This window comes from Calonectris borealis, chromosome 1 (genome assembly GCF_964195595.1).
Source record: "Calonectris borealis chromosome 1, bCalBor7.hap1.2, whole genome shotgun sequence".
Lineage (NCBI taxonomy): Eukaryota > Metazoa > Chordata > Aves > Procellariiformes > Procellariidae > Calonectris > Calonectris borealis.
Window position 1 is genome coordinate 121,726,126 of NC_134312.1, and position 21,512 is coordinate 121,747,637.

The 21,512-nt window shown below is 43.2% G+C and overlaps 1 protein-coding gene across 2 annotated transcripts in view; it reads right to left on the reverse strand.

Annotated features, from left to right (window-relative positions):
* Positions 1-11,891, reverse strand: part of RSPH1 (radial spoke head component 1) — a 17,747-nt gene extending 5,856 nt beyond the window's left edge. The window contains exons 1-9 of one of the 2 annotated variants that reach the window (XM_075173152.1): positions 11,814-11,891; positions 11,133-11,246; positions 10,906-11,011; positions 9,630-9,720; positions 9,257-9,392; positions 8,882-8,953; positions 6,899-7,115; positions 6,335-6,478; positions 4,329-4,521 (exon numbers count right to left, since the gene is read on the reverse strand). In XM_075173152.1, the coding sequence (XP_075029253.1) occupies positions 4,472-4,521; positions 6,335-6,478; positions 6,899-7,115; positions 8,882-8,953; positions 9,257-9,392; positions 9,630-9,720; positions 10,906-11,011; positions 11,133-11,246; positions 11,814-11,867 (984 nt within the window). In that variant the 5' untranslated portion in view covers positions 11,868-11,891 and the 3' untranslated portion in view covers positions 4,329-4,471. Of the gene's footprint in view, positions 1-4,328; positions 4,522-6,334; positions 6,479-6,898; positions 7,116-8,881; positions 8,954-9,256; positions 9,393-9,629; positions 9,721-10,905; positions 11,012-11,132; positions 11,247-11,813 lie in introns of those variants that run through there. The other variant, XM_075173148.1, reaches the window with a different exon arrangement.
* Positions 11,892-21,512: the final 9,621 nt, after the last annotated feature.

The window sequence follows — 21,512 nt, forward strand, 5'->3', positions numbered from 1 at the left end:
CCACAGGGATATCCCACACCATATGACGTCATGCTCAGCAGTAAGGGCTGGGGGAAGAAGAAGGAAGAGGGAGTGGGGGGTGTTCAGAGTGATGGCATTTGTCTTCCCAAGTGACTGATATGTGTGGTGGAGCCCTGCTTTCCTGGAGATGGCTGAACCCCTGCCTGCTGATGGGAAGTAGTGAATGAACTCCTTGTTTTGCTTTGCTTGTGCGCACAGCTTCTGCTTTACCTATTAAACTGTCTTTATCTCAACCCACGAGTTTTCTCACTTTTACACCTTCCAGTTCTCTCACCCATCCCATTGTGGGGCAGTGACCAAGCGGCTGTGCGGGGCTGGGCCGCCTATGACAAGTAATAAACCACGACAAGTAATATGTGGGGAAGTCATTGAAACAAGTATAATAGCAATTCCATGTCTCCTTAACCTGTTTTCTTCCCCTAACATTTGATTTCTGACATTATTTCTAATGTGGTAAAAGACCCCAGGCTGAACACATTTGAAAAGTACATGGCCAGTTTAAAAAAACCTACCTTACACTGTATAACAAATTTATTGGCCTTTGAAAGGGGGGGTGGGGAAAGACAGCCTGCTGGAACCCTTCCAGTACAATCCTCCTAGAAAAGAGCAACGATCTTCACCCATGTTCCACTGCATGTGAAGTCTTTTTAGGATAGAAAAGGCCCCAATACTGCAAGATTTCTCTGCTGCAGTCCTTCAAACTTGCAGGAAGTTAAAATTTGACAGAAGGGATGTTTCCTACATCTTGCACACATAGATCATAGTGCTCTGGAAAATGGCATAAATTTCCTTAGCATGAAGTGGATGAAAGAGGGGAAAGCTTGCTTTATGCAACAGCTCAAACGGGTCTTTGTTCCTTTATCATCTGTGAATGATATGGACTTCTCCCCAAAGGTGTTTTAAAACATTTGCATTTTCAGGTGGAAGTAGGTGCACTCCAAGACCTTCTTGGTGTGAGAAGGACTTGAGAACCCCAGATGCCTCCTTCAGCTGCAATGGACTCTTGTGACCAGCTTCCTTGTTGACTGTGGAAAAAGTCCCATCTCTGGCGAAGAAGTAGCTCTTCAAGTCAAATGTAACAGGGTCTCCTGATGTTTTTCTAAGACATGTGGAGCATAGATACTCTTAGCATCATTTTTCATACAGAGCTTTATATGTGGGAGAGAATTACCGGACTCTTAACCTTGAACTCATAATGTCTTATATGTCATTAATATACCAAGGTCAGGTTGGATGGGGCTGCGAGCAACCTGATCTACTGAAAGATGAAAGATGTCCCTGCCCATGGCAGGGGAGGTGGACTAGAGGATCTTTAAAGGTCCCTTCCAACCCAAACCATTCTGTGATTCTATGATTCTATGATTCTATGATTTAAAGGCAAAATCAACATGCATCTAAATCAATATTAGATGCATAAATTAAAATGGTATAATATTTTTAAATAATACTTGTACCAACTTTGGAGTACGTTTTAGACACCAGATGAAAAGGATGAAAAGCTGGAGGGAAATGTTCAAAGTCTTAAGTTCAACATCATATCCTTGCATTCAGCACATCTTTTTTTACTTTATTTAGGAAGAGATCTAAAAAATGACTGCTCCGATACTATCTAAAATGGTCTTTCTTCATTATTGAAAAGTGAAGATGCAGAAGGGCGAGAAAGGCTTAGCATACCTTCGTGCAACATGTTTTGGCAGGGGTTCCTCCCTCTCCAATATAGGGATGAAGGAACTACTATTAACTAGTTTCCAAATTATCCTTAAGGTATTTCTGGAAAACACAGTGAAATGAAATGTCTCCTCCAACAAAAGCACCACTGGTTTCCAACAGGAGCAAGCCATCTTCTTGGGAACACTTTTTAGCACATTAGAGACTTTCAGATGTTCTTAGCTGTTCTTGTTTGTATTCCAGACAGGATGCACTTTTGGCAGGTATACCACTGGAGGTCACTCATGTACTAATAAACAGTACAGTAGTGGCTGCGGCAGGGGAGAGGGTAATTTAATAAATCATCCAAGAATGAACTCAGCTTGAACTGAGGATTACCTTAAAATGGAAATGAGTTGGGAAATATGCTGTGCGGATATTTCTCAAATTTACAGTAGAATATATTAAAACTAGCAAGTAAACTAATAATTTTTAGTTTTTTATAAAAAGACAAAAGAAAAACATTAGCAAGCCAGGTTTGCTTTGATCTAACTACAGTAATAATGGAAATGCAGCACTTCTCTTTGCCAAAGAAAAGCAAAAAGAGGAAAAGATAACCACCTCTAAAAATGCTTACTGAAGTCACAATCAGTGTGACAAGAAATTGCAAACAAAATGACATGTAAGATAGGAGGGGAAAGATTGCATGGGAATTTTCTCACTATGACATTTCTGATAGGAGAAAAATTGCAGGAAGAAGTAATAAACTCTATTTATATGACTTGTTTCTTTATCTCTACTTTCTGTTAATCCATTTTTATCACCACCTTTCAAACTTCTGGCCATACCTTTGCTGAAATTGTGAGTTGTTGAGAAAAGGAACTTGTTAAAATGTTTTCCCTTTTTCCCCTAAACTAAAATTTTAGTATAAATTTCCTGCTCTGAGGTGAAGAGTAAAAAAATGCAGGTCTCGTTTCAGCAATATCAGTACAACATCTTTTATCGCAACTGGGCCAAAACCAGTTATTTTTCTTCAAAAGCAAACTGCTACTGACTGGCAGCTCTCTACGTCAGGCTCCAGGCCCATCAACATTCATACCAATATTCTCACAATATAAGAGAGTCAATTAAAGTCAGATAGATATGAATGTTAATAATTAAGGTATTGCTTACATATTATCAGGAAAAATTGTTTCAGAGCAGCTTTATTCACCTGCAGAAGAGGAGAAAAGATCTGTCCATGGCATTTAGTGCTTGTACAATACTTTGTGCAGCTCTGCCTTCCTCTGTACTTTTAACTTACTATTTATATAATGCCATTTGATTCTGGCGGCTTCTAGGGGGCTTCTGCAGCTGCTCTCTCCTGATGGCTGCTTCCTGATTGACAGGTTCTTGATTTAAAAGGAGCTGCATGTTCAGTAGTTAGCTGCCTGCTGATTAGGGGGTGCTGGACTGGTTTTTGTCTGCAAAGTGGATGCTTATTCAGCTGGGAGATGGGAACAGAGCAAGCAGAGCTTTTGGTAGTTTGTATGGGTGCTGGGAAAGGCAGAAACTCTCCTGCAAACAGCGTGGGACTGCGCAACACCAGTTTTGATGAGCTACTGGGTCTGATCTCCAGCACCAGTGAAGTACCCTTGGCACATCAGTGGTGACAGCCTAGACAGGGCTTGGGCAGGGGGATGTTGTGTCCAGGTGTCTCACTGGGGCTGTGGGTGATGGGGTCCTGCCCTGTGGGAGGTGTGTAGTGGTCCAGGTGCTGTGTATCCAAGGACCTGCAGAAGGAGGCGTGCAGACTGTTCACTATTAGGGAGAGTAATGGGATATCAGCAGGATCTCCACAGAGGCGAGAGCCTGAGCCTGGGTTGGAGGGATGTCTAGGAGCTGTGCTGGATGGAGCAGTGGATGGGGACTCCGCTGAGGGAGGTTGCTGAAGTTCGTGACTTCTCGCAGCAGGAGAAATATTCCTCCTCCCTGCTCAGACCTGAACGCAGAGAGTTGGTATTGAGCCCTAATAGCCATGGGAGGGGAGCAGATGCTGCTAAGGGAGGCCTCAGAGCCAGCTGTGCCCAGCTTGAGCATCAGCAGCAAGGGGTAGCCGTTTAGTGGTGGATTTGGCAGTGTTAGGTTAACAGTTGGACTCGATGATCTTAGAGGTCTTTTCCAACCTAAATGATTCTATGAGTCTATGAAAATGGAAACAAAAACAGACTACAAAGAAAGACTTTAAAAACACTGCCCCAGTGTGTTAGGAAAGCAAAATTCAGTTTGAATTCAAACTGGCAAGGGGAAATTTAGGGCAACGAGAAGAGCTTCTACAGCTACATGAACAACAGAAAAATAAACAAGGAAAATGTAGGCCTGTAATTGGTGGTCTAGTGACAGGGGATACAGATAGAGCTGGGAAGCCCAATACTGCCTTTGTCTTTGTCTTCACAAGCAAGACCCCCAGGCCTCTGTGCCCAGAGGCAGGGTTCAAGAGAAGAAGTACCAGTAGTGGGAGAAGAGTTGAGTTTGCTTCTGCAAACTTGTGAGGACACAACTTCATGAATCCAGAATAATCCCATACTGGTTTCAACAACTGACTATCTGCTACATGGAATAAAGAAAGTTGTTGTGAGACTGCACACTCTGAGATCATAAAAGTTTCAGATATATATATTCCAGACAGAACAGTGACAGAAATGTTTATTCAAAGTATCTTAACTCAGCCTTTTATGAATAAAAATATTGCAGGTTTACCATAAGAAATTATTCACTCGGAAATTTCTTTTTTTGTTTGTTCTTTGTCTTTAGTTGTATCCAATTACTCTGCTTCCTTTGATTCATCCTCCTTATCCTCTAAACTAGTAGTTCCTGTAGAGGTGAAGGAAAGGCAGGACATAGAGATGCATTTTATTATAAAATACTGGAAAGTAATCCTAGTAACCTAAAACATAATTCTAGGATTATGCTGTCTACCTCAGTCATCTTTCCCATTGCCTTTCACTGCCAACACTTGAATTTAACTGTTATACATTGTTTGTCAGCTACCAGACAGACTCAGTACACACACATTGACTGCCAGCTGGCCCGTATGTAAATCTGGAATAGTCAAATAATGTCACCTATTTAGACAAGTATCATAAGAAACATGGAGCAAGAAGGACGGAATTCCTGTGTGGAAAAAATGATGGTAATGGGACAGAGAATACAAGGCTACAAGAAACCAGATTCTGTTACATCTGCTCTTCACAGTATGCATATTTTCTTCAAATCATTTCCTCTTACTATAACTTAATCTTGCTAAACATAAAGACAAGGGGAACAATATGTTGCATAATTAATTATGGATGTAGATCTATGCTGAAAAATGTATAAAACCCAACTCTTTGATTCTAGAAATAAAGAGCTGGAAGGAACTTTGAGAATACCTATCACATTCCTATGTTTTCATGCATTGGAATCTGCATCTATGCTGTCTCTGACAGATACTTGTGTCCATTTATTCTTTTTTTAAAAAAAAAACAACACAAAAAACCAATGGGAATATCAGAACTGCTTCATTGTGGCAGGCCAGAAAATTTGTTAGAATCAAGTTCAGTCAAAAATGGTTATTTAAGTCCAAGAGACTTTGAGACAAACCAGGCTCAATGAATTTTTGCCAAATCCAAAGCAGAGCTATGCAGGAAACCCGCTGAGATTGCTGCTGGATCTGATCCAAGCCCAGGGATCCTGTAAGATGTCAGTCCTACACACCAGCTGGCTAGTCTGCCTTGAAGCAGGAGTGCACCTTCAGTGATCGGTAAAAAATGAGAGCAAATAAACTATGAAAATTCCAAGAGCTGACCTAAATGTTTAGCGAATACCTCCAGGCATTTTCACACCATTTAATAGTCTTTCTGATCCCTATGGATAGTGCTTTGCTTTGATTTATTGTAAAATGGACTGATTACAAATGGATAAATTTATCTTATGTTTTCATACATCAGATATGTAAGCTTGTAAATGTTAACACTTAATAAATACAAACAACACAATTGGGTGGAGGCCTATAGACTAAATACAAGTAAACATAGATGCATCCTTTTGTTGCTTCTTAGTAATTTTATATTTAAAACAGGCTTCTGAACTGCCTGGAAGAAAATCTGAGCACCTGAATTCCAAATCTCTTTGGTTTGTAAGAGAAACAAATCAACCAGAGACTGTTCAAACCATAATGCATAACAATACCTAAAATTTGTTTCTTCAGATTTGTTTTGCCTGCTTTTTCACTTCAGTTGAGAGAATAAGAATACACAGTTCCATTCATGAGAGAAAAGTGGCGCGCTCAAAACCCCCTGAATTTCCCAGGGTCTGAAATCTTCTCTCTCATTTTTGTACAGAAAAAAGTTTGCAAATGCAATCACTTACAAACTCAGCCCTGCAAGTGTGGTCAACTGTACATGCATAGATAACGCTGCACAGAAGTGTCACTTCTAATTTGGACTGTTACAATATATGAACTTGACTACGCAAAACCAGTTTACATCTATAGAGGACTGCCCACTTATGAAAGGTAGAGATTCCCATGGTCTCTTCAGCTTGATAATGGACCTCTCAGCAGCAGCATGACTTCAGCTCATTGACATACATCATTTCAAACCCTGATTGCTAATTGAAGAATGAGCATGCATGCCCCATTCCTCACCTTGGTCCTCCTGATCTTTGTTTTCTTCTTCCTCTCTGCTTTCCTCACCTTCCTCTCCTGCATCTGCTGCTGGACTAAGAACTTCACTGGATACTTCAAGAAGAGAAGGCTCTTCATCCCTACCCTCAGCAGACTCATCAGTGACTGAAATAGGAGAATTAGAAATACCGAAGAAAATTAATTTTTACAAATTTTCACTCAGCCATTGTTTTCATGCAGTAGCTAATAACTCCTACAGAAGTCTGCAGTCTTTACTCATATGAGAAATCCCACAAAATCTTCTGTAACTGTTTATAATCAAGTTCGTATAACAGGCCATGATATAGACTAAAATGATTCACAGGCTTTCCCAGACAGTTGTATCTCATTATGCTATGTGAGATAAAACAGACATATATATTGTGCAGTTTATGAACAGGCTTGGAAGTTCCTAACATTCAATATGTGGTAAATTATAGGAAAAAAAAACCAAAAAACCTCTCACACCACTTGATATTAAACCTGAAAAACACGGTTTCAGAGGATAGTCAAAGCATGGCGTTTCCAGCTGTCCAGCAGACAAACCTGTAATTGATGGCATTTTCTCCTCTTCAGTTACTGCTGCTGCTGCTCTTTCTTCTACTGCTTCTGCTGCTGCTGCCACCGCTAGGGAGGCTTCTCTGGGAGAAGGTGGGGTTTCCCCATGGGGAGTCCAGAGTGTTAATTTGGTAATTTTCGATGCTTTCCATTTTGGTGCAACAAGTAAGGAGGGTTCCTCCTCTTCTTCTCCCTCTCCTTTATCCTAGAAGACAACTCATGAAATCCAGCATCTCATCTTACAGGTATTAAGGGAGTAACTAAGATGATGGGTTTGTGTACTAAAACCTCTTCATCTGGGCTCAAAACGGCAATGGCATGGCCTTTTAAAGTATTTACAGGTGGAGGAACTTCAGCAGCTGCAAATCTTGGAAGAGAACTACACTTTGAACCTTGATGAAGTCAGTTGACTATTACTAATGATCAGTGCTTGCCAGCTTGCTTTCTTTCAGGTAAAATTTTGTCTCTCCCTTAAACAGAATGGCTGTGAGGGGCCTATCAACTATGTCTCCTCTTCTATGCCTGCCTACAGTGTAATAGCAGCAAATAAGACCTGATGCTCTCTCTGGTAGATGCTACCCTGTCTACCTCATACAGAACAGAGTGGCAAAACAGCTCTTTCTGCCTCAATCTTTGCTTAGGGAAGAGCTTGGAATGGATCTAGGAAGCAGTAAGGTACTGCAAACCTTTTTGAAATTTGAAGATACTCTTTTTTATATAAAAAATCGTGCTTTATTTTATCCAAATATGAAGGAGTCTTAGTAATGGAATCATTATCTTGCAAGATAATTTCTTTTAATTTTTTTTTAAATGGGCCTTGTTCTGCAGTTACTTCAAATAAAGGAAAGAAGCAAAATTTAAACTTACTTTAGTGACAGCACTTTACACAGTCACTACAGCATTCACATGAGAAGAAATTATTGTTCCTGAGAGTAATGATTTTCAGAAGACAAGTGCTTAACCTTGGGTTCTTAAATTCATGTTTAAACTCCCACATCAGTGGCATAATATTTCAAAATCAGCACATCCAACAATTCCCAACTGAACTGAGGATGCTAGATACATATCACTTTGGATACTCATATGAATCTGATACTTAATTTGAGGATCTCTTGCTTTTAGCCAAAAAAGCAAAACAGTCTCCATGTTTTGCAAATCTCTATCACTAATGCTAGGATTTTTTATTATTATTATTTTGTCCTTGTCTTAAGAAACAATTGGTGCATCGGAGAATTTTCAACGAGTGTGTAATGGGAACTAATGTGTCAGACAACAGAGGTAGCAAACTCTAAGCTAAAATGTGACGTATTTTCTTGAAATCAAAACAGCAATATTAAGATATATTTCTCATTTCTATAGCTATTTTGCATCATATTAATCAGAAACATTTAAAAACATTCATGCATGAAGGAGAAGGAAAAACAGGCCCTGATCCCAGCTTCTCCCTACAATTATTAGAAGCTGTGGATATTAAGCTCCTAACAGGACCAGGACAACAATGGGACATAAGTCCAAAACACGAATCTGCTGAAAATTACCATTTGTACGCATAGCATCAAGCAATTCAGAATTATAAGAAGAAATATTTTTCCTTGTTTTCTGGTGTTCAGAACAAAGTGGAATACAGGCTAAATGTACAGACAAATACATCTACATTATTCTGTGGTTTGAAACTTCAAATGTTTTGGGAAGGTCCTGATTCTTCTAAACTTTAAGCAGAAAGGACTCCTGTCTACAAGTAGTGCAACAATCACACCTTGTACATGTCAAAGCTTACACAGTAGAGAAGCTAAAGAAAAAAGCAAAATGAAACCTCATTTAGTTCTTAGGAATGCATGAGTTTCTACCCTTTTTGACTAATTAGATCTACTTTAACATCAGTATCTATAAGGCATTTTATAGATTACTCAACAATAGATTTGATTTACTGAGTTCTCTGATATTCAGTATAATCTGCACTGTTTCTTTTACCTGCTCTGATTGTATGTATTCACCATGCTGTTCACATCCAATATCAAAGACATATTTGCCATGACCTACAGGCTGCACAAAGATACAAAAAGTCAGCAGAAATATGAAGTTAGTACATTCTAAGCATATAAATGTAAAATATGCTTTACTACAAAATTCATACAATAGTCAATAACAATATAGTTTGAAAGCAAAGTTACAGAGAAACTTGGCATTCTGTCCTACAGATTAATTCCGTTTCATGTTACACTTATGGTACAAGAAATACTACAAGAGATCAGGAGCCTAGCTTCTTATTTTAAGTGGAAACAGATCATATTAAGGCTATTCCATGCTAACTGTTCAGATGAATAGAGAGTTTTCCAGCACACTTACATTTCCATTCAAAAACTTGCCCTTAAATCTATGGTTTAGGTGGATAAGTTCAGCTTGTCCTTCCTGGTTTCCGTTTACCCAACCACCAACATACTTGGATCCTGTGTCTTTATAGACATATGTACCTTGCCCGTGCCTAAGGATAAAATAATAATTTTGCTTTATATTACTGCATATTAAGAATTTAGGACATTGTTATACTTAAGGTATTAAAACTGTATTATTTAAGTAGCTGAAATGACTCAAGTTGGACTAAATTGCCAAGGTCATCCAGTAGCACTTGATTTGCTGCAGTCAGCCACGCTGTGAAAATAACTTTTGCATTTTAATGCCATTGGGTGATTTGAAACGTTACTGTAAGAATGAAACAAACCTATTGTGGTTAAACCATTCTCCAGTATAGGTGTCTCCATTTGCATATGTATACTCTCCATAGCCGTGTCTCCGGTCATTCACCCAGTCTCCTTTAATGAGAATACAATAAAAACAGAGTGAGACATGGTGTATTTCATTGTGTGGTATATAGTGGTCAGTTTGTAAAGTTATCATACATGAATTATTAGAGAAGGCAAAGAAAGCTATGACACCATTGTGATTCCTTGCCATTGCTTACACCGTTCCTTACTCTGAGCTCTTCCTCTTTTTTCTTCTGTCTGTCCCTCTCCACACATATTTATGCAGCTGCCTGACCTCCCTTTCACTTTGTCCATCATTCTGTCTCTATTATCACTCTCCATTACCATTATGAACACAAGAAGCTTGCTCCTATCTTTAAATTTGGTAATGTATTACAATTGCATTAGATAATGTGACATTTCCACTCAAATAAAAAGAGGGACTACTCTAGTTTGACTCATTTGCTAAAATTGTCCTGTCAGTCAGGGGGCATATATACGCAAAAGGATGCTAGATTGTGTGTCTTAATTACTCTTCTATTCAAACTTAAAAGAAATTAAAAAAAAAAAATATCACAGGTGTATATGCTCCCGTAAAGCGAGATTGGGATGCTCTTTTTGCTCTCTGCTTCTAGCCCTCACAATGTGAATGTTCTTTCTTGCCTAGCTTAGAAAGGAGGGGGGGAAATACTGTCCCTTGAAGCCTAACTGATGTTCAGAGTGTTTTGGGTACTCTCCTGGAAGAAGGGAAAAAATGCGAGTTTCAACTTCTTCAAACTTCAGAGGCATCCCAATCTCTGAGTAAGTGCTCTAATCAGTAGACTATTTTTTAAGGATGGACCTAATAAAGTCCTAAAATACTTCATACTGAACACAACTGTGGTTCTAATATTCACTCAGAAATAAGTAACTGTACTCTCTTCTACCATGATTGCACTGATTTGTAAAAGATACTTAATATTTCTCAGGACTTGGAACACCCCACTTGAAAGGAGGACATGACAAGAATAAACTGCTACTAAATATCAGACTTCTTACGATAATCAACATAAATCCCCATAAATAAAACCCACACTTCTCAGAGCTTGTAGTAAAAAAGGAATAAAAGGAAAACATTTCGTAGCAAATCTATCTTCTTAAAATAATACGTTCTCCAATTCACTATCTCCTTGCATTCGGGCAGGGGGTGGGTGGGTGAGGGGGAATGTGTCCTTTCAGTTACAGAAATCCTTGCAACTGTGTTCAATGTTTTACCTTCATACTTTGATCCGTCTGGATAAAAAAAAATACCCCGGCCATGCTTTTTGTTTTGAAGATATTCTCCAGTGTAGGAAGCACCATTTCTAAATCTGTAGGTCCCCTGAAACATATTGGGTATAGATAAAATACTTGTCAGTTCTCACTCTTGTTTCAATATAGTGCCCAAACTAACAGGACTGCTGAAACATATGCACAACCACTGCCTTTTGTCACTGTCTTACCTGTCCACTTCTGAAACCATGTTCATATTCTCCATCGTATGTATCACCATTGGGTAGATGTGCTTTTCCACGTCCATGTCGCTCACCTTCTGAATTGCGATCACCATCATACTCCTGATCAAATGTGAAAAAAAATTAAGACCTGACTGAGTCTAACCTCATTGGACAAAGGAAAACAAGTGTTTGCTCAAAGCTGCTCCAATTTGGCTTGAACCAGGGACTGCAAGAGCACCTGGCCAACAGATGTACTGCTTATGCAGACACTTTCGTCAGATCCTGGCACCCCGAGGCTTTCCTCCCTTCCTGACACACTACTGGAAAGTATGGATGACTTGTTTTCATCCAGTGGAGAAAGTTAGGCAGGTCCCAACCGAAGTGGTACCCCCCCACTTCCGAAACTCCCGTGCCCACGGAAGAAGCGCCTCGGGAGCTCTCCCAGGCTCGGCACGGCCGGCATACAGTATTTAAGACCCTACCTTCCCCGCTGGCGCTCCCCCATCCCCTGCCCGAGGCGCCCGTGGCCGTGAGCCACTTCCCGCCCCGCTCCTCCCCAGCGCCCTCGGCGGCGGGTGCTCCCAGCGGGGACGGGCCCCTCGCGGCAGCAGGGGCCGGCAGACGGGGCAGAACCGCCTCCGCTAGTGCTGCCGAGCCGCCAGCGGCCCCCCGACCGCCCCGGCGGACCCCCAAGTCGGCCTCGGCCTCGGCCTCGGTCCCCTCCGAGCTCAGGTCCGACATGGCCGCGGCGCCGCCGTCACCATGGCAACCAAGGCGCGCGGGGGAGGGCGGGGCGTGCCGCCGCCGTTTGCTGCCATGGCAACGCCCGGGGGGCGCGCGGGGGCTCGCGCTGCTGTCCCGGGTGCTGAGAGCAACGGCCGGCCCCGTCGCTCACCGCGGCGGCGGGGCGGGGGCGGGGAGCGGGGAGCGCGTCCGGCGCCGCCGTCTCCCCTCTGAGGAGAAGCGCGGGCGGCCTGCGCTGCTACCGACAGCGGAGAGTCCCGCCTCCCCAGGAGGCGTCCCGGGCTGCCTGGTGGCTTTCGGCGCGGAAGTCCCGGGAGGGGGGCACCAATCGTCAGAGGGCTGTCATAAACGCTCGGGGATGTGGGATGCCGCCTTTCCCCCGGTACTGATCTCCCCATTGCTTCTTGCACTTAGCTTTTCCTGACCTGTACCTTAAGTGTCGTGGAACAGGCTGGTGACATTTGAGATGAGACCTGAGACCCCTCAGTCTCCTGAGAGGTCCCAGTAGTTCGGCCAGTTTGGCCTGTAAACAACATTTATTATTTTTTTTCTGTCAGGTTTAATTATGTTCAGAAATTTCAGTCCATGGATCCTATCTTTCTGTTTTATCTCTTAACAGTTTCAGTCTGATGAGCCTCATTCACCTGCTCAACAGACCAGACGTTTCCCTCCGCGCAGCCTAGTGAATCCCACTGGAAATTCAGTGCACTCCTTAAATTGGAGCCAGAAGGCCAACAGCATTCAGCTCCAGTCTCTGAAATCCCACAGGACTCCCACAGCTAGCTTGATGTTGCAGGTCCAATGGCACGGTTAGAGACAGAGGACCCACGTGTACTCATCAAAAGACAACATGGAAATGTGCTTTGGCTGTCACCGACACACCTGGGGCACGGTCATACTGTTAGCGGTCTGCGTTTTGGGACGCTCTGAAGAGATTCCCTTGTTTTCTATGCAAAGCACAGCAGAACAGTCCGTATGGGTAATTTAGGGGTCAGGACAAGAGGCGGGGAAATGCTCTGGCGCTAATCACTGCTGGAGCTTAAGCGCTGGAAGACATCAAACCACTGTGTGATCTGGCCTGGAAAATCCTGTGTTTCTGCATAAATGAATGAAGGGAGGGCAAGTTATCTCTGGTTACTTAGTCTGTGAGCGGCATGTTAATTCTAAGCAGACACTGCGGCTCAGAGTTGTAAGTGAAAATATGTTTGGGATGCATTTAGAGGTGCTCCCTCTTAAACTCGATGACAAAAACAACCGGATATGTCTTTCGGCTTCAAAGTTCATGTAGCCCAGGGGACAGCTGTGACACAAACAGGACGCAGTGACAAGCCGTCAGAGACACGCCCCCTAATGATCACTAACTGCTCTTGCCCTACATGTTGTTTCAGAGTCCTGAAGAAGGAAAGGGTCTGAAGGAAGAACGGTTCATTTTCTCGGGAAACAGACAGGAACTATTTCTTTATAAAATTTAAACTGCTCTGAACCTAGAAATGGCAGATAGCACAAAAGTCTGTGTGTCGGGATCACATAGTTTGACCTATACGAGGGAGGCATCATTTAAAGTTTTCTATACCTAGAAACTTCTTGAGAGGACAATTACAGCTTATACAAATGCATATAATTCATGTCAAGGAGGATATATTTTGTATTTTCTAGTCTTTCAGTTACATTTGGGTGTGTTTCAATGTCGGATTAAAGTTAAGCTTTAAGTATATTACTATTGAAAGAAGTGCTGCTATCATCCTTATTTTCTTGTTCTTTTTCCTTTTCCATCAAAGGACCGACATAATACCATAAATATTCTTAGGGTCCTGCCAATTTTGTATATAAATTTCATTTGGCAAAAGGGCTGAGAGGGTTAGCGGGTATGCTGATTACCTGCTCTGCTCTCACTGCTGGCTCAGCTGGCAGCTGCTGGCACAGACTGCCGGTCTCCCTGGCAGGAGAGGGCAGAAGCTGCTATAGCTGCGAGCTGCCCTGCAGAAGCTCCTGGTTTGCAGTTTGAGCAGAAGCCTTGTAGGGAGAGAGAGCTCCAGAGAAACCCCAAGCCATTGCTGCTGGAGATGCTTACAGACAGGGAAAGACAGCAAAGCAAAAGGCTGCTAGGCACAGGGCCCTGTAAGGTGCCTCCTGCAGGAGAGGACAACCCTGGCTGTCATTTTATCCTGCTTTGCAGGTCCTCACTTTGAATTTAGCCAGAGAGCTCCTCTGTGGGAAGGAATAGCCAAAAGGCACTTTTAAGGCCCGCTACGCTCCCGGCTCTCTTTGGATTTTACCCTGTGTGTTGCGGGGGGAGACTTTTTGCAGTGCTGAGGTTTTGCAGGGAAAATGCTGCTGTGCCAGGCCTGGCCTCAGGGGCTCCTTCCAGCACTGACTGAGCTTTGAAAACACATGTTGCACGATGAACATTAAAAACGACAGTACTATTTGTTCACCCCTACATTGCAATCAGTGTCTCACTTCAAAAGGGTGATAAAAAATACAGCAGGGTGCACACATTACCTCTGATGTGGTAAAGGTGGCACGCTTCTTAATTCACACTAGGTGCTCTCCGGCATTCCTGCCCTCTAGGAGCTCTCTGCTCTATGCCCCTGTCTTACCATGCATCCTTCTTCCAAGGGCAATGCCTCTGTGAAGCAGCTTTTCTCCACCGGCCAGCAATGTGGCTCTAGGGAGCCGCCCTTTCAAATTCTGCCATCAAAACTGATAGGGAGAGTGGAGGTAATTTGCCTCATTCACACATTGGTTTCCTCACTTTATTGATGGTTCAATCATTACCGACAGAGCTGGTTACCTTGCGAGGGCCAGTCCTTGGGCGCTCAAGTCAGTTAGAGCTCTGGCCTAAATTAGAGATGCAAATGACCATTTATTGCTTTTGGTAGGGGAGACCTGGGCAAGATTATGTCTTTTGACAGGAATTTAAAGAACAGAAATCTGTAGGGAAATATTTTGTTATCTCTTAGAAGATAGTCATTTACATCTTTCTCCTTATAAAAGCTAAAAGCACAGTCTAGTGTACTGCATAGTCAGTATCAGATACTAGCAAAGTGTGAACTGGAGTTGTCAGGAAAAACTTAATTAAAACTTTCCTCCTGAAACTTCATATAAACCAGGTTGATATCATCAGCCTTTTGGAGGAAAACTGGGGGATTAGGGAATTAAAATAATATCTAATGGGGAGTTCTTGTTTGGGAATATACATTTCAGGACTTTTTTATTATTCTGCAATATATACTATCAGACACACGTAAAGAATTCAAAATATTTTCTTAGATTATGGGAGCAAACCATGGACGAAGTGGAATTTACTGTCATTAACTTCAAGATATTGGTTTTTTTTCCTCCAATTCAGACTGAAGCCAGATTCTGAAATGTCAAAATTCTTTGCAAAATGGGAACGTCTCTCCCCACAGCTCTTTTTAAGCCTTTTACAGGCAAAATGAAAGCTGCTTAGTATGTTTGTGTGCCAAGTAAAGATAACCTCTGTTTTGTGCTCATAACCAAGCCAGAAAAACAAGTAAATGACCCTTCTAGCCACTCAGTTTACAACTGCCTCCTCCAAGTACAATTAACATCGGGATATCCTGAAAGCGGGATGAATAGGAAAGAAAAGTCTGTATGAAAGCCATTCTTGAAATACCGGTAATATTTTTTTGCATCTTGGCTAAATACAACCTTTCAGTTCCCTCCTGCAAATTATCCAATGGAAAGTGTTCTGCTGTATTTCTACTCTACCTCCCGTTTCTCTGACCTTACTGCTCATTTTGAAGTACAGAGCGCATTCCATTCTTCAGACATATGGGAAAATTGTCAAGTTTTTCTTTTATATATGGGGTCTCCCTTTCCACTGAAGTGCCTTAGGGACATATACAGGTTACTTCTATTCCATTTAGGAAATTGTGGCTAATGTCTTTTCTCAAGATTTTTATGACAGCCAGCGTTACTACTGCTACCAAGAAAGCAGTTGGCATTCATGGGGTGAAAAAGTATCTTATTGTCAGTATAAGAACAAAGCAGTGTTATTATTACATTTTTCTCTACTTCTCTCTGGAAGTGGGTTTTGTTTCATTAAATAAACAAAACCCGAAACCTAAGCTTCTTTATTTAGGCATAGCTTGTAATGACATAAAGCTATGTCAATCCTTTTGTCCATACCATCTGAAGTCCTATGTTGGTAACTCAGAATTAATTCAATAGAAGAATGAAACGATTGAGGTAGATGGGACTAATTTCATAGAATCACAGAATCATAGAATGGTTTGGGTTGGAAGGGACCTTTGAAGATCATCTAGTCCAACCCCCCTGCAGTAAGCCAGGACAACTTCAACTAGATCAGGTTGCTCAGAGCCCTGTCCAACCTCACCTTGAATGTTCCCAGGGATAGGGCATCTACCACCTCTCTGGGCAACCTGTTCCAGTGTTTCACCACCCTCATCTCAAAAAATTTCTTCCTTATATCTAGTCTAAATCTACACTCTTTTAGTTTAAAACCATTCCCCCTTGTCCTATTGCAACAGGGTCTGCTAAAAAGTCTGTCCTCATCTTTCTTATAAGCCCCCTTTAAGTACAGAAAGGCTGCAATGAGGTCTCCCCGAAGCCTTCTCTTCTCCAGACTGAACAACCCCAACGCTCTCAGCCTTTCTTCAAAGGAGAGGTGTTCCACCCCCCTGATCATTTTCGTGGTTCTCCTCTGGACCCCCTCCAAGAGGTCCATGTCTTTCTTGTGCTGAGGGCTCCAGAGCTGGACGCAGTACTCCAGGTGGGGTCTCACCAGAGCAGAGTAGAGGGGCTGCCCCCTCATTCCTGTCAGCTTGAATACCTTCGTACTTCATCTTCTTATACATGACTTGCAATGCAAGTGCTCTAGCGTAAGCTCTCTGTTGTGGTCTGCTTTCTGTTTTTTACCATGGTATTTGTAAATGTTCTGGTATTTGATTTCTGTGAAAATATGCCAGTCCTCCCTTCTCATATAACTACCTTCCAGTGATCAAGTCTGCAAGCATGGAGAAATGAAATCTATCAGTAGCCTACCTGCCTATTTCAATATGTTTACTCCTCAGCTATTGTTTCAATAGCCATTTCTTGCACTTCCACTCAGCTCTCCAGGCAATTTAAGAAGAGTAGAAATAAGGGCAAAGTAACAAGAGAAACTCCCATTTCCTGCTGGAAGCAGAATTAAATTCTTCAAGATAAGTTCCTCAAAATAGATGTTCTTCTGCAACGAAAGATGGTCTATATATTATTTTACAGATTCCCTTTATAATAATATAGATTGGTTATGTTCTTTTTTTTTTAAAATTCTGCATTCTCAGTACTTTCTTGTTCATTTTTCTGTGAGCAGGTGGCTGAAGGTATGAGAGATGGTCTAGGTCTAACCAGGGAACCTCCATCCTTGCTGCAGGGGCCACCGATCCCTGTAGCAACAGGTCAGGTGCAGCAGCTCTGCTCAGGACTCCCTCCAGCAGATCCTACCCCAATAGACACCACTGATCCTATAACCGCTTTTTTTACAGATCTTTCCTTAGGCGGCATGAGGCGATTTAACAGTCCCACTCTCCACCTTTCTGGGAAGCCTTGGGCAAAGTCAGAGTAGCGTGCTGTCAGCACCCCTGATCTCAGTCCTCATTCCTGCTGAATGGAACAGGAGACTGATGGGGTTCAAATAAATGCCATTATTCCTAAATGTCTCCTGCAGTCATAGCAATATCTATCTTTATGTAGGAGGCCTGGCGGCTGTTTTACTGCCCCCCCACCTCCATCTTCCGCTTGCTATAGGTTTTTTTCTTCATAAGTAGCCTGTAGTACTCAGGGACCGTTCTGCTCCTGCTGGAAGAGGCTGTGCTGGCACAGTGGTCTCGTCCACTGGTCTCTTTTCCTAAAGATACTGACTGGTGATTCTCACTAGCTTTCTGGCAAGCTAGATGCGATGAAAGTACCAGTCTGGAAACTATATAGTCATATTAGTGTGGCGCTGTGCCAGCGCTAAAATTTCTTATCAACCAGCAGGACATACTGTGCTAACTCAGCCAGATAGCTTCCAGACCACAGCTGGCTTACCTCCTCCCTTTCTGAGTATGGCCACAGCAGGGCTATACCTGTCTACTCCCAGCCATATGGGTATATCCTTCACAGTCTCTTTCTTTTTTGGCTCTTTTGGACATCATTTTTTTTTTTGTCTGCAAAGCTCGATCGATGGCAGGTTATATTTGGATTGCACCCAATGTTGACATGAATTGCTTATACAATATCCCAGCTGCTCTGTTGGGAAAACAAAGCATGTAAAACTAATAAAGGCAACTAAAAGCCATGATTATATCAGTCCTGAAAATCCTGCTACTTGTGTGGAATAAAGTCTAAGTAAATATTGATTTTTATATAGCAAAATACTACTTAACAACCCATTATTATGTAAAGAAGTTATGGACTTTTCTGATCCCCTAAGACAAAGAGATCACTCAGTGGCTAAACAGATTAACCTTTTCCATCAGTGCAATTATGAATCACAGAATATACTTGTGCAATTTACTGGAAAGAAAATAAATAAAGGATGCAACAGTCTGCATTCAGACCTCTCTGTTCAGCCAGCATCACCTATTCAGCAAAGGAAAGACTATGCTGACATCCACTGACTTCCAAGTATTTTGCTACATCAGGACTTACTTGAGGAGTTAAGAGCACCACTCTTGTTCAGTGGAAGTAAAATTTAACTGTCAGCCAGGAAATCAGCTTATCTTTTCTGAGAGAAGCGCCAGCAGAAGCATACGTAAGCATCTGTCAACTCATACATCTTTACTTCTGTTTTGTTTTGCAGACAAGAACACGGCCTTTTCTATTTCCTCTGGTATGAACATTGCCAGAGGCTTAGAAAGCCAAGCTGCTGCGACGCTTGCCACCTAATACGTATTCTTCATTTGTATTTCCTTCTAGAAAAGAACTGGCAAAATGTCCTTTCTGTTCTTCTCTGTGAGGCTCTAGATTACATATGTTATTTTTTAAAATGGTGTCTTGTGTTGTGTTTTTTAAACATTTACTTCTGGCTGTAGACCTCCTTTTACCTCGGACAGACCTCTGGCCCTCCTTTGACACTCTACACCAGCAGGCTGCTGCGCAACCAGCAGCACAAGCTCATGCTGCTCCTTCTCTCTGCGTTCTTACTTATTTGATGGCTTCTGGCAGCTGTAGCTGCTGGTGGCCAGCACTGGCATAGCAGAGAGAGCAGTGGTGCCAAGTGTGGCAGCCGGCAGGTTCCAGTGATGTTAGAGGAACGGATTAGGAGGGACCTTTATTTTAATGGGAGATGCAGCTTCTACTTCAAGTAGGAAAAATATCAGGGGGTTTTGTGGTTGTTTGGCTCGTGCTTTTTTGCAAGTTGCTTGTAACTGAAGATAGAAATGTACTCAAGCAGGTTAAATTCTTTAAGGAACTTAAAAAGGGCCAAGCCAACACCAATTTAAAAAATATGAGGATCCTGCATGATGATGATAATTGTTGTGATAATTTGGGATGGCTAATCATGTATACAAACAAATGCACTGTGATGGGCCTGACCTCTTCTGCTGTAAAGAGACAAATCTTCATTTTTGTGTGTGTGTGTGCCAGTCAGAATAGATGGTGCCTGGGTGCCTTCTCGTGCAGGTGCAAGAGTGCAGCCACGTGGTTCATGCAGATCCCTTTTCCTAGAGGAGCGTTCCCTGTCTAGTTTTGTCTCTGCTAAATTGTTGTTACAGCAGAAATTACAAACACCAACATAAATAGATGCTCTGCTCTGGCTGTAACTTCCCCATCTGTATCTGATGTTAGCATGTGCTTTTCCACCCTGGGGAACAAATGCCCTCTCCGTAAGACAGTGTCATTTCCATGATACGTGTGCTCAGAAGAGTAACGAGGCTTGAAGTATTTCCTTGTCTGTTTCATGCACCATCATATGGGGGACAGTAAACACGGAGAGCTGAAGTGGCCCTGGGACATGCCTGTTTGTGCTCCACCTCCGAGTGCCAAGTGGCTAAACTTAGCCCTACTGCCCAGAGCATCAGCCATTTCAGCTGAGCTGGGGCGGGTTTGGGGCAGATGATTTTTCTTTTGGATTCACAAGGGACACGGGACTGTATTGTCAAAAAGCAACTACGCTGTCCTTTCCCCAAGACACTGAATGAAACTGTGGTTTGTCTTATACCGCATGACAGTTCTGTAAAAGCTGTGCTGAGGTGAGACCTCTTGATGCTGAGTAGTGGCTTTTGCTTTTACCTGCGAACCAACATCATCTTTGTAGAAGATAAGATTGATGCTAATCAAGAGCAGTGCATTAGCTTTTCAAGTAGCAACTTTGTAGCGTTTGGGGAGATGAAGACTTTTTTTTTAACCTCTGATTCACTGCTTACAACTCTCAGCTAGAAGGATGAGAGCCTGAGCAGGAGTCAGCGTCTGCTGGTGACAAGCTTAGCAGCAGCAGATTGTGCAACACCCGTCTGCACCATGGTCTGGTGCAACTCTGAGACCCGCGTTCTGCAAACGTTACAGTAAGGGAGAAGGGCTTGTTTATTGACAGATAGAAAGTGAAGGAAAGATGCCACTGGGATCGTGGAGCAAAGCCAAGCACGTGCCTGAGTGTTTGAAATGTGGGGCCTAAGTAGTATCATACTGGAAGTCAAAGAGTTTCTTTTATTGAAATTACCGGTGTGGGCAGTGCCAGAGGAGAGGGAAGAGACAAAATAAAACTGAACATTTTAGTGAGTGCCTTAAGTGGGTTGCTTGTGCCAGGTAGGTGATACTCTACATGGGACAAAGAGTTATACAGACAAATTAAAACCTGCGCAAGGTAACTGTTAGCAACTCTTCAGTTTTGGATGAAATAAACAGCATAGGGTTACCCGCGCTGGTGAGGTGGTCATGATAGAGAAATACACCTGCAGCTGAAGGTATGCATTTATATAAATAACTAAACTTTGAAGTATATATGGTTGCTGAAAATGAAAAAGCATTGCAGGATCAGGAAACCAGAAGGCAAGTAAAATAAATGATTTCTTTCTTTTTTAAAGAAGTGCCACGGAATTTTTCCATCAGTTTTCAGATGACCTGGTGCGTGATTTCTGAACGTTTGCAGTTTGGCACCAGAAATACCTTCGCATATTTCAGGCGGGCAGCCCACAGTGCTGCAGTGAAGCACCTGTGCACACCCGGGACGGGGACGGGGCCAGCGGCCTGCCTGGGGACCGCACTGGCGATGCCGGGCAACGCAGAGGGCGTCGGGCCGCCACTCTGGAGCGGGAGAGGCCGCCGGGGTGACAGGTGGGTAGGCGGGAACGGCAGGCAGCACCGGCTCAGGGAGCGGCTTTTCTCTCCGCGGCTCCCCGGCGGGCCGGGGGCAGCGGTTCCCCTCGCAGGCTTCGCCGGCGATTCCAGAGGCGGCCCGGAGCCTCCGCGGGGCGCGCTGCCGGCACGGACCAGCCCACGGCGCCACTCCTACCGGCCGCCGCGGCCCGGCCCGGCCCGCCCCGGCGGGGTGCCCGGCTGCCCGCCGAGCCGAGCCGTGCGGAGCCCACCCGTGGTGCGGCCCGCCCCGCCGCCGCGGGGCGCCCTCCTCCTCCTCCTCCTCCACGGCACGGCGGGGAGGGGCCCGGGCAGACCGGTCCGCCGCGCAGCTCC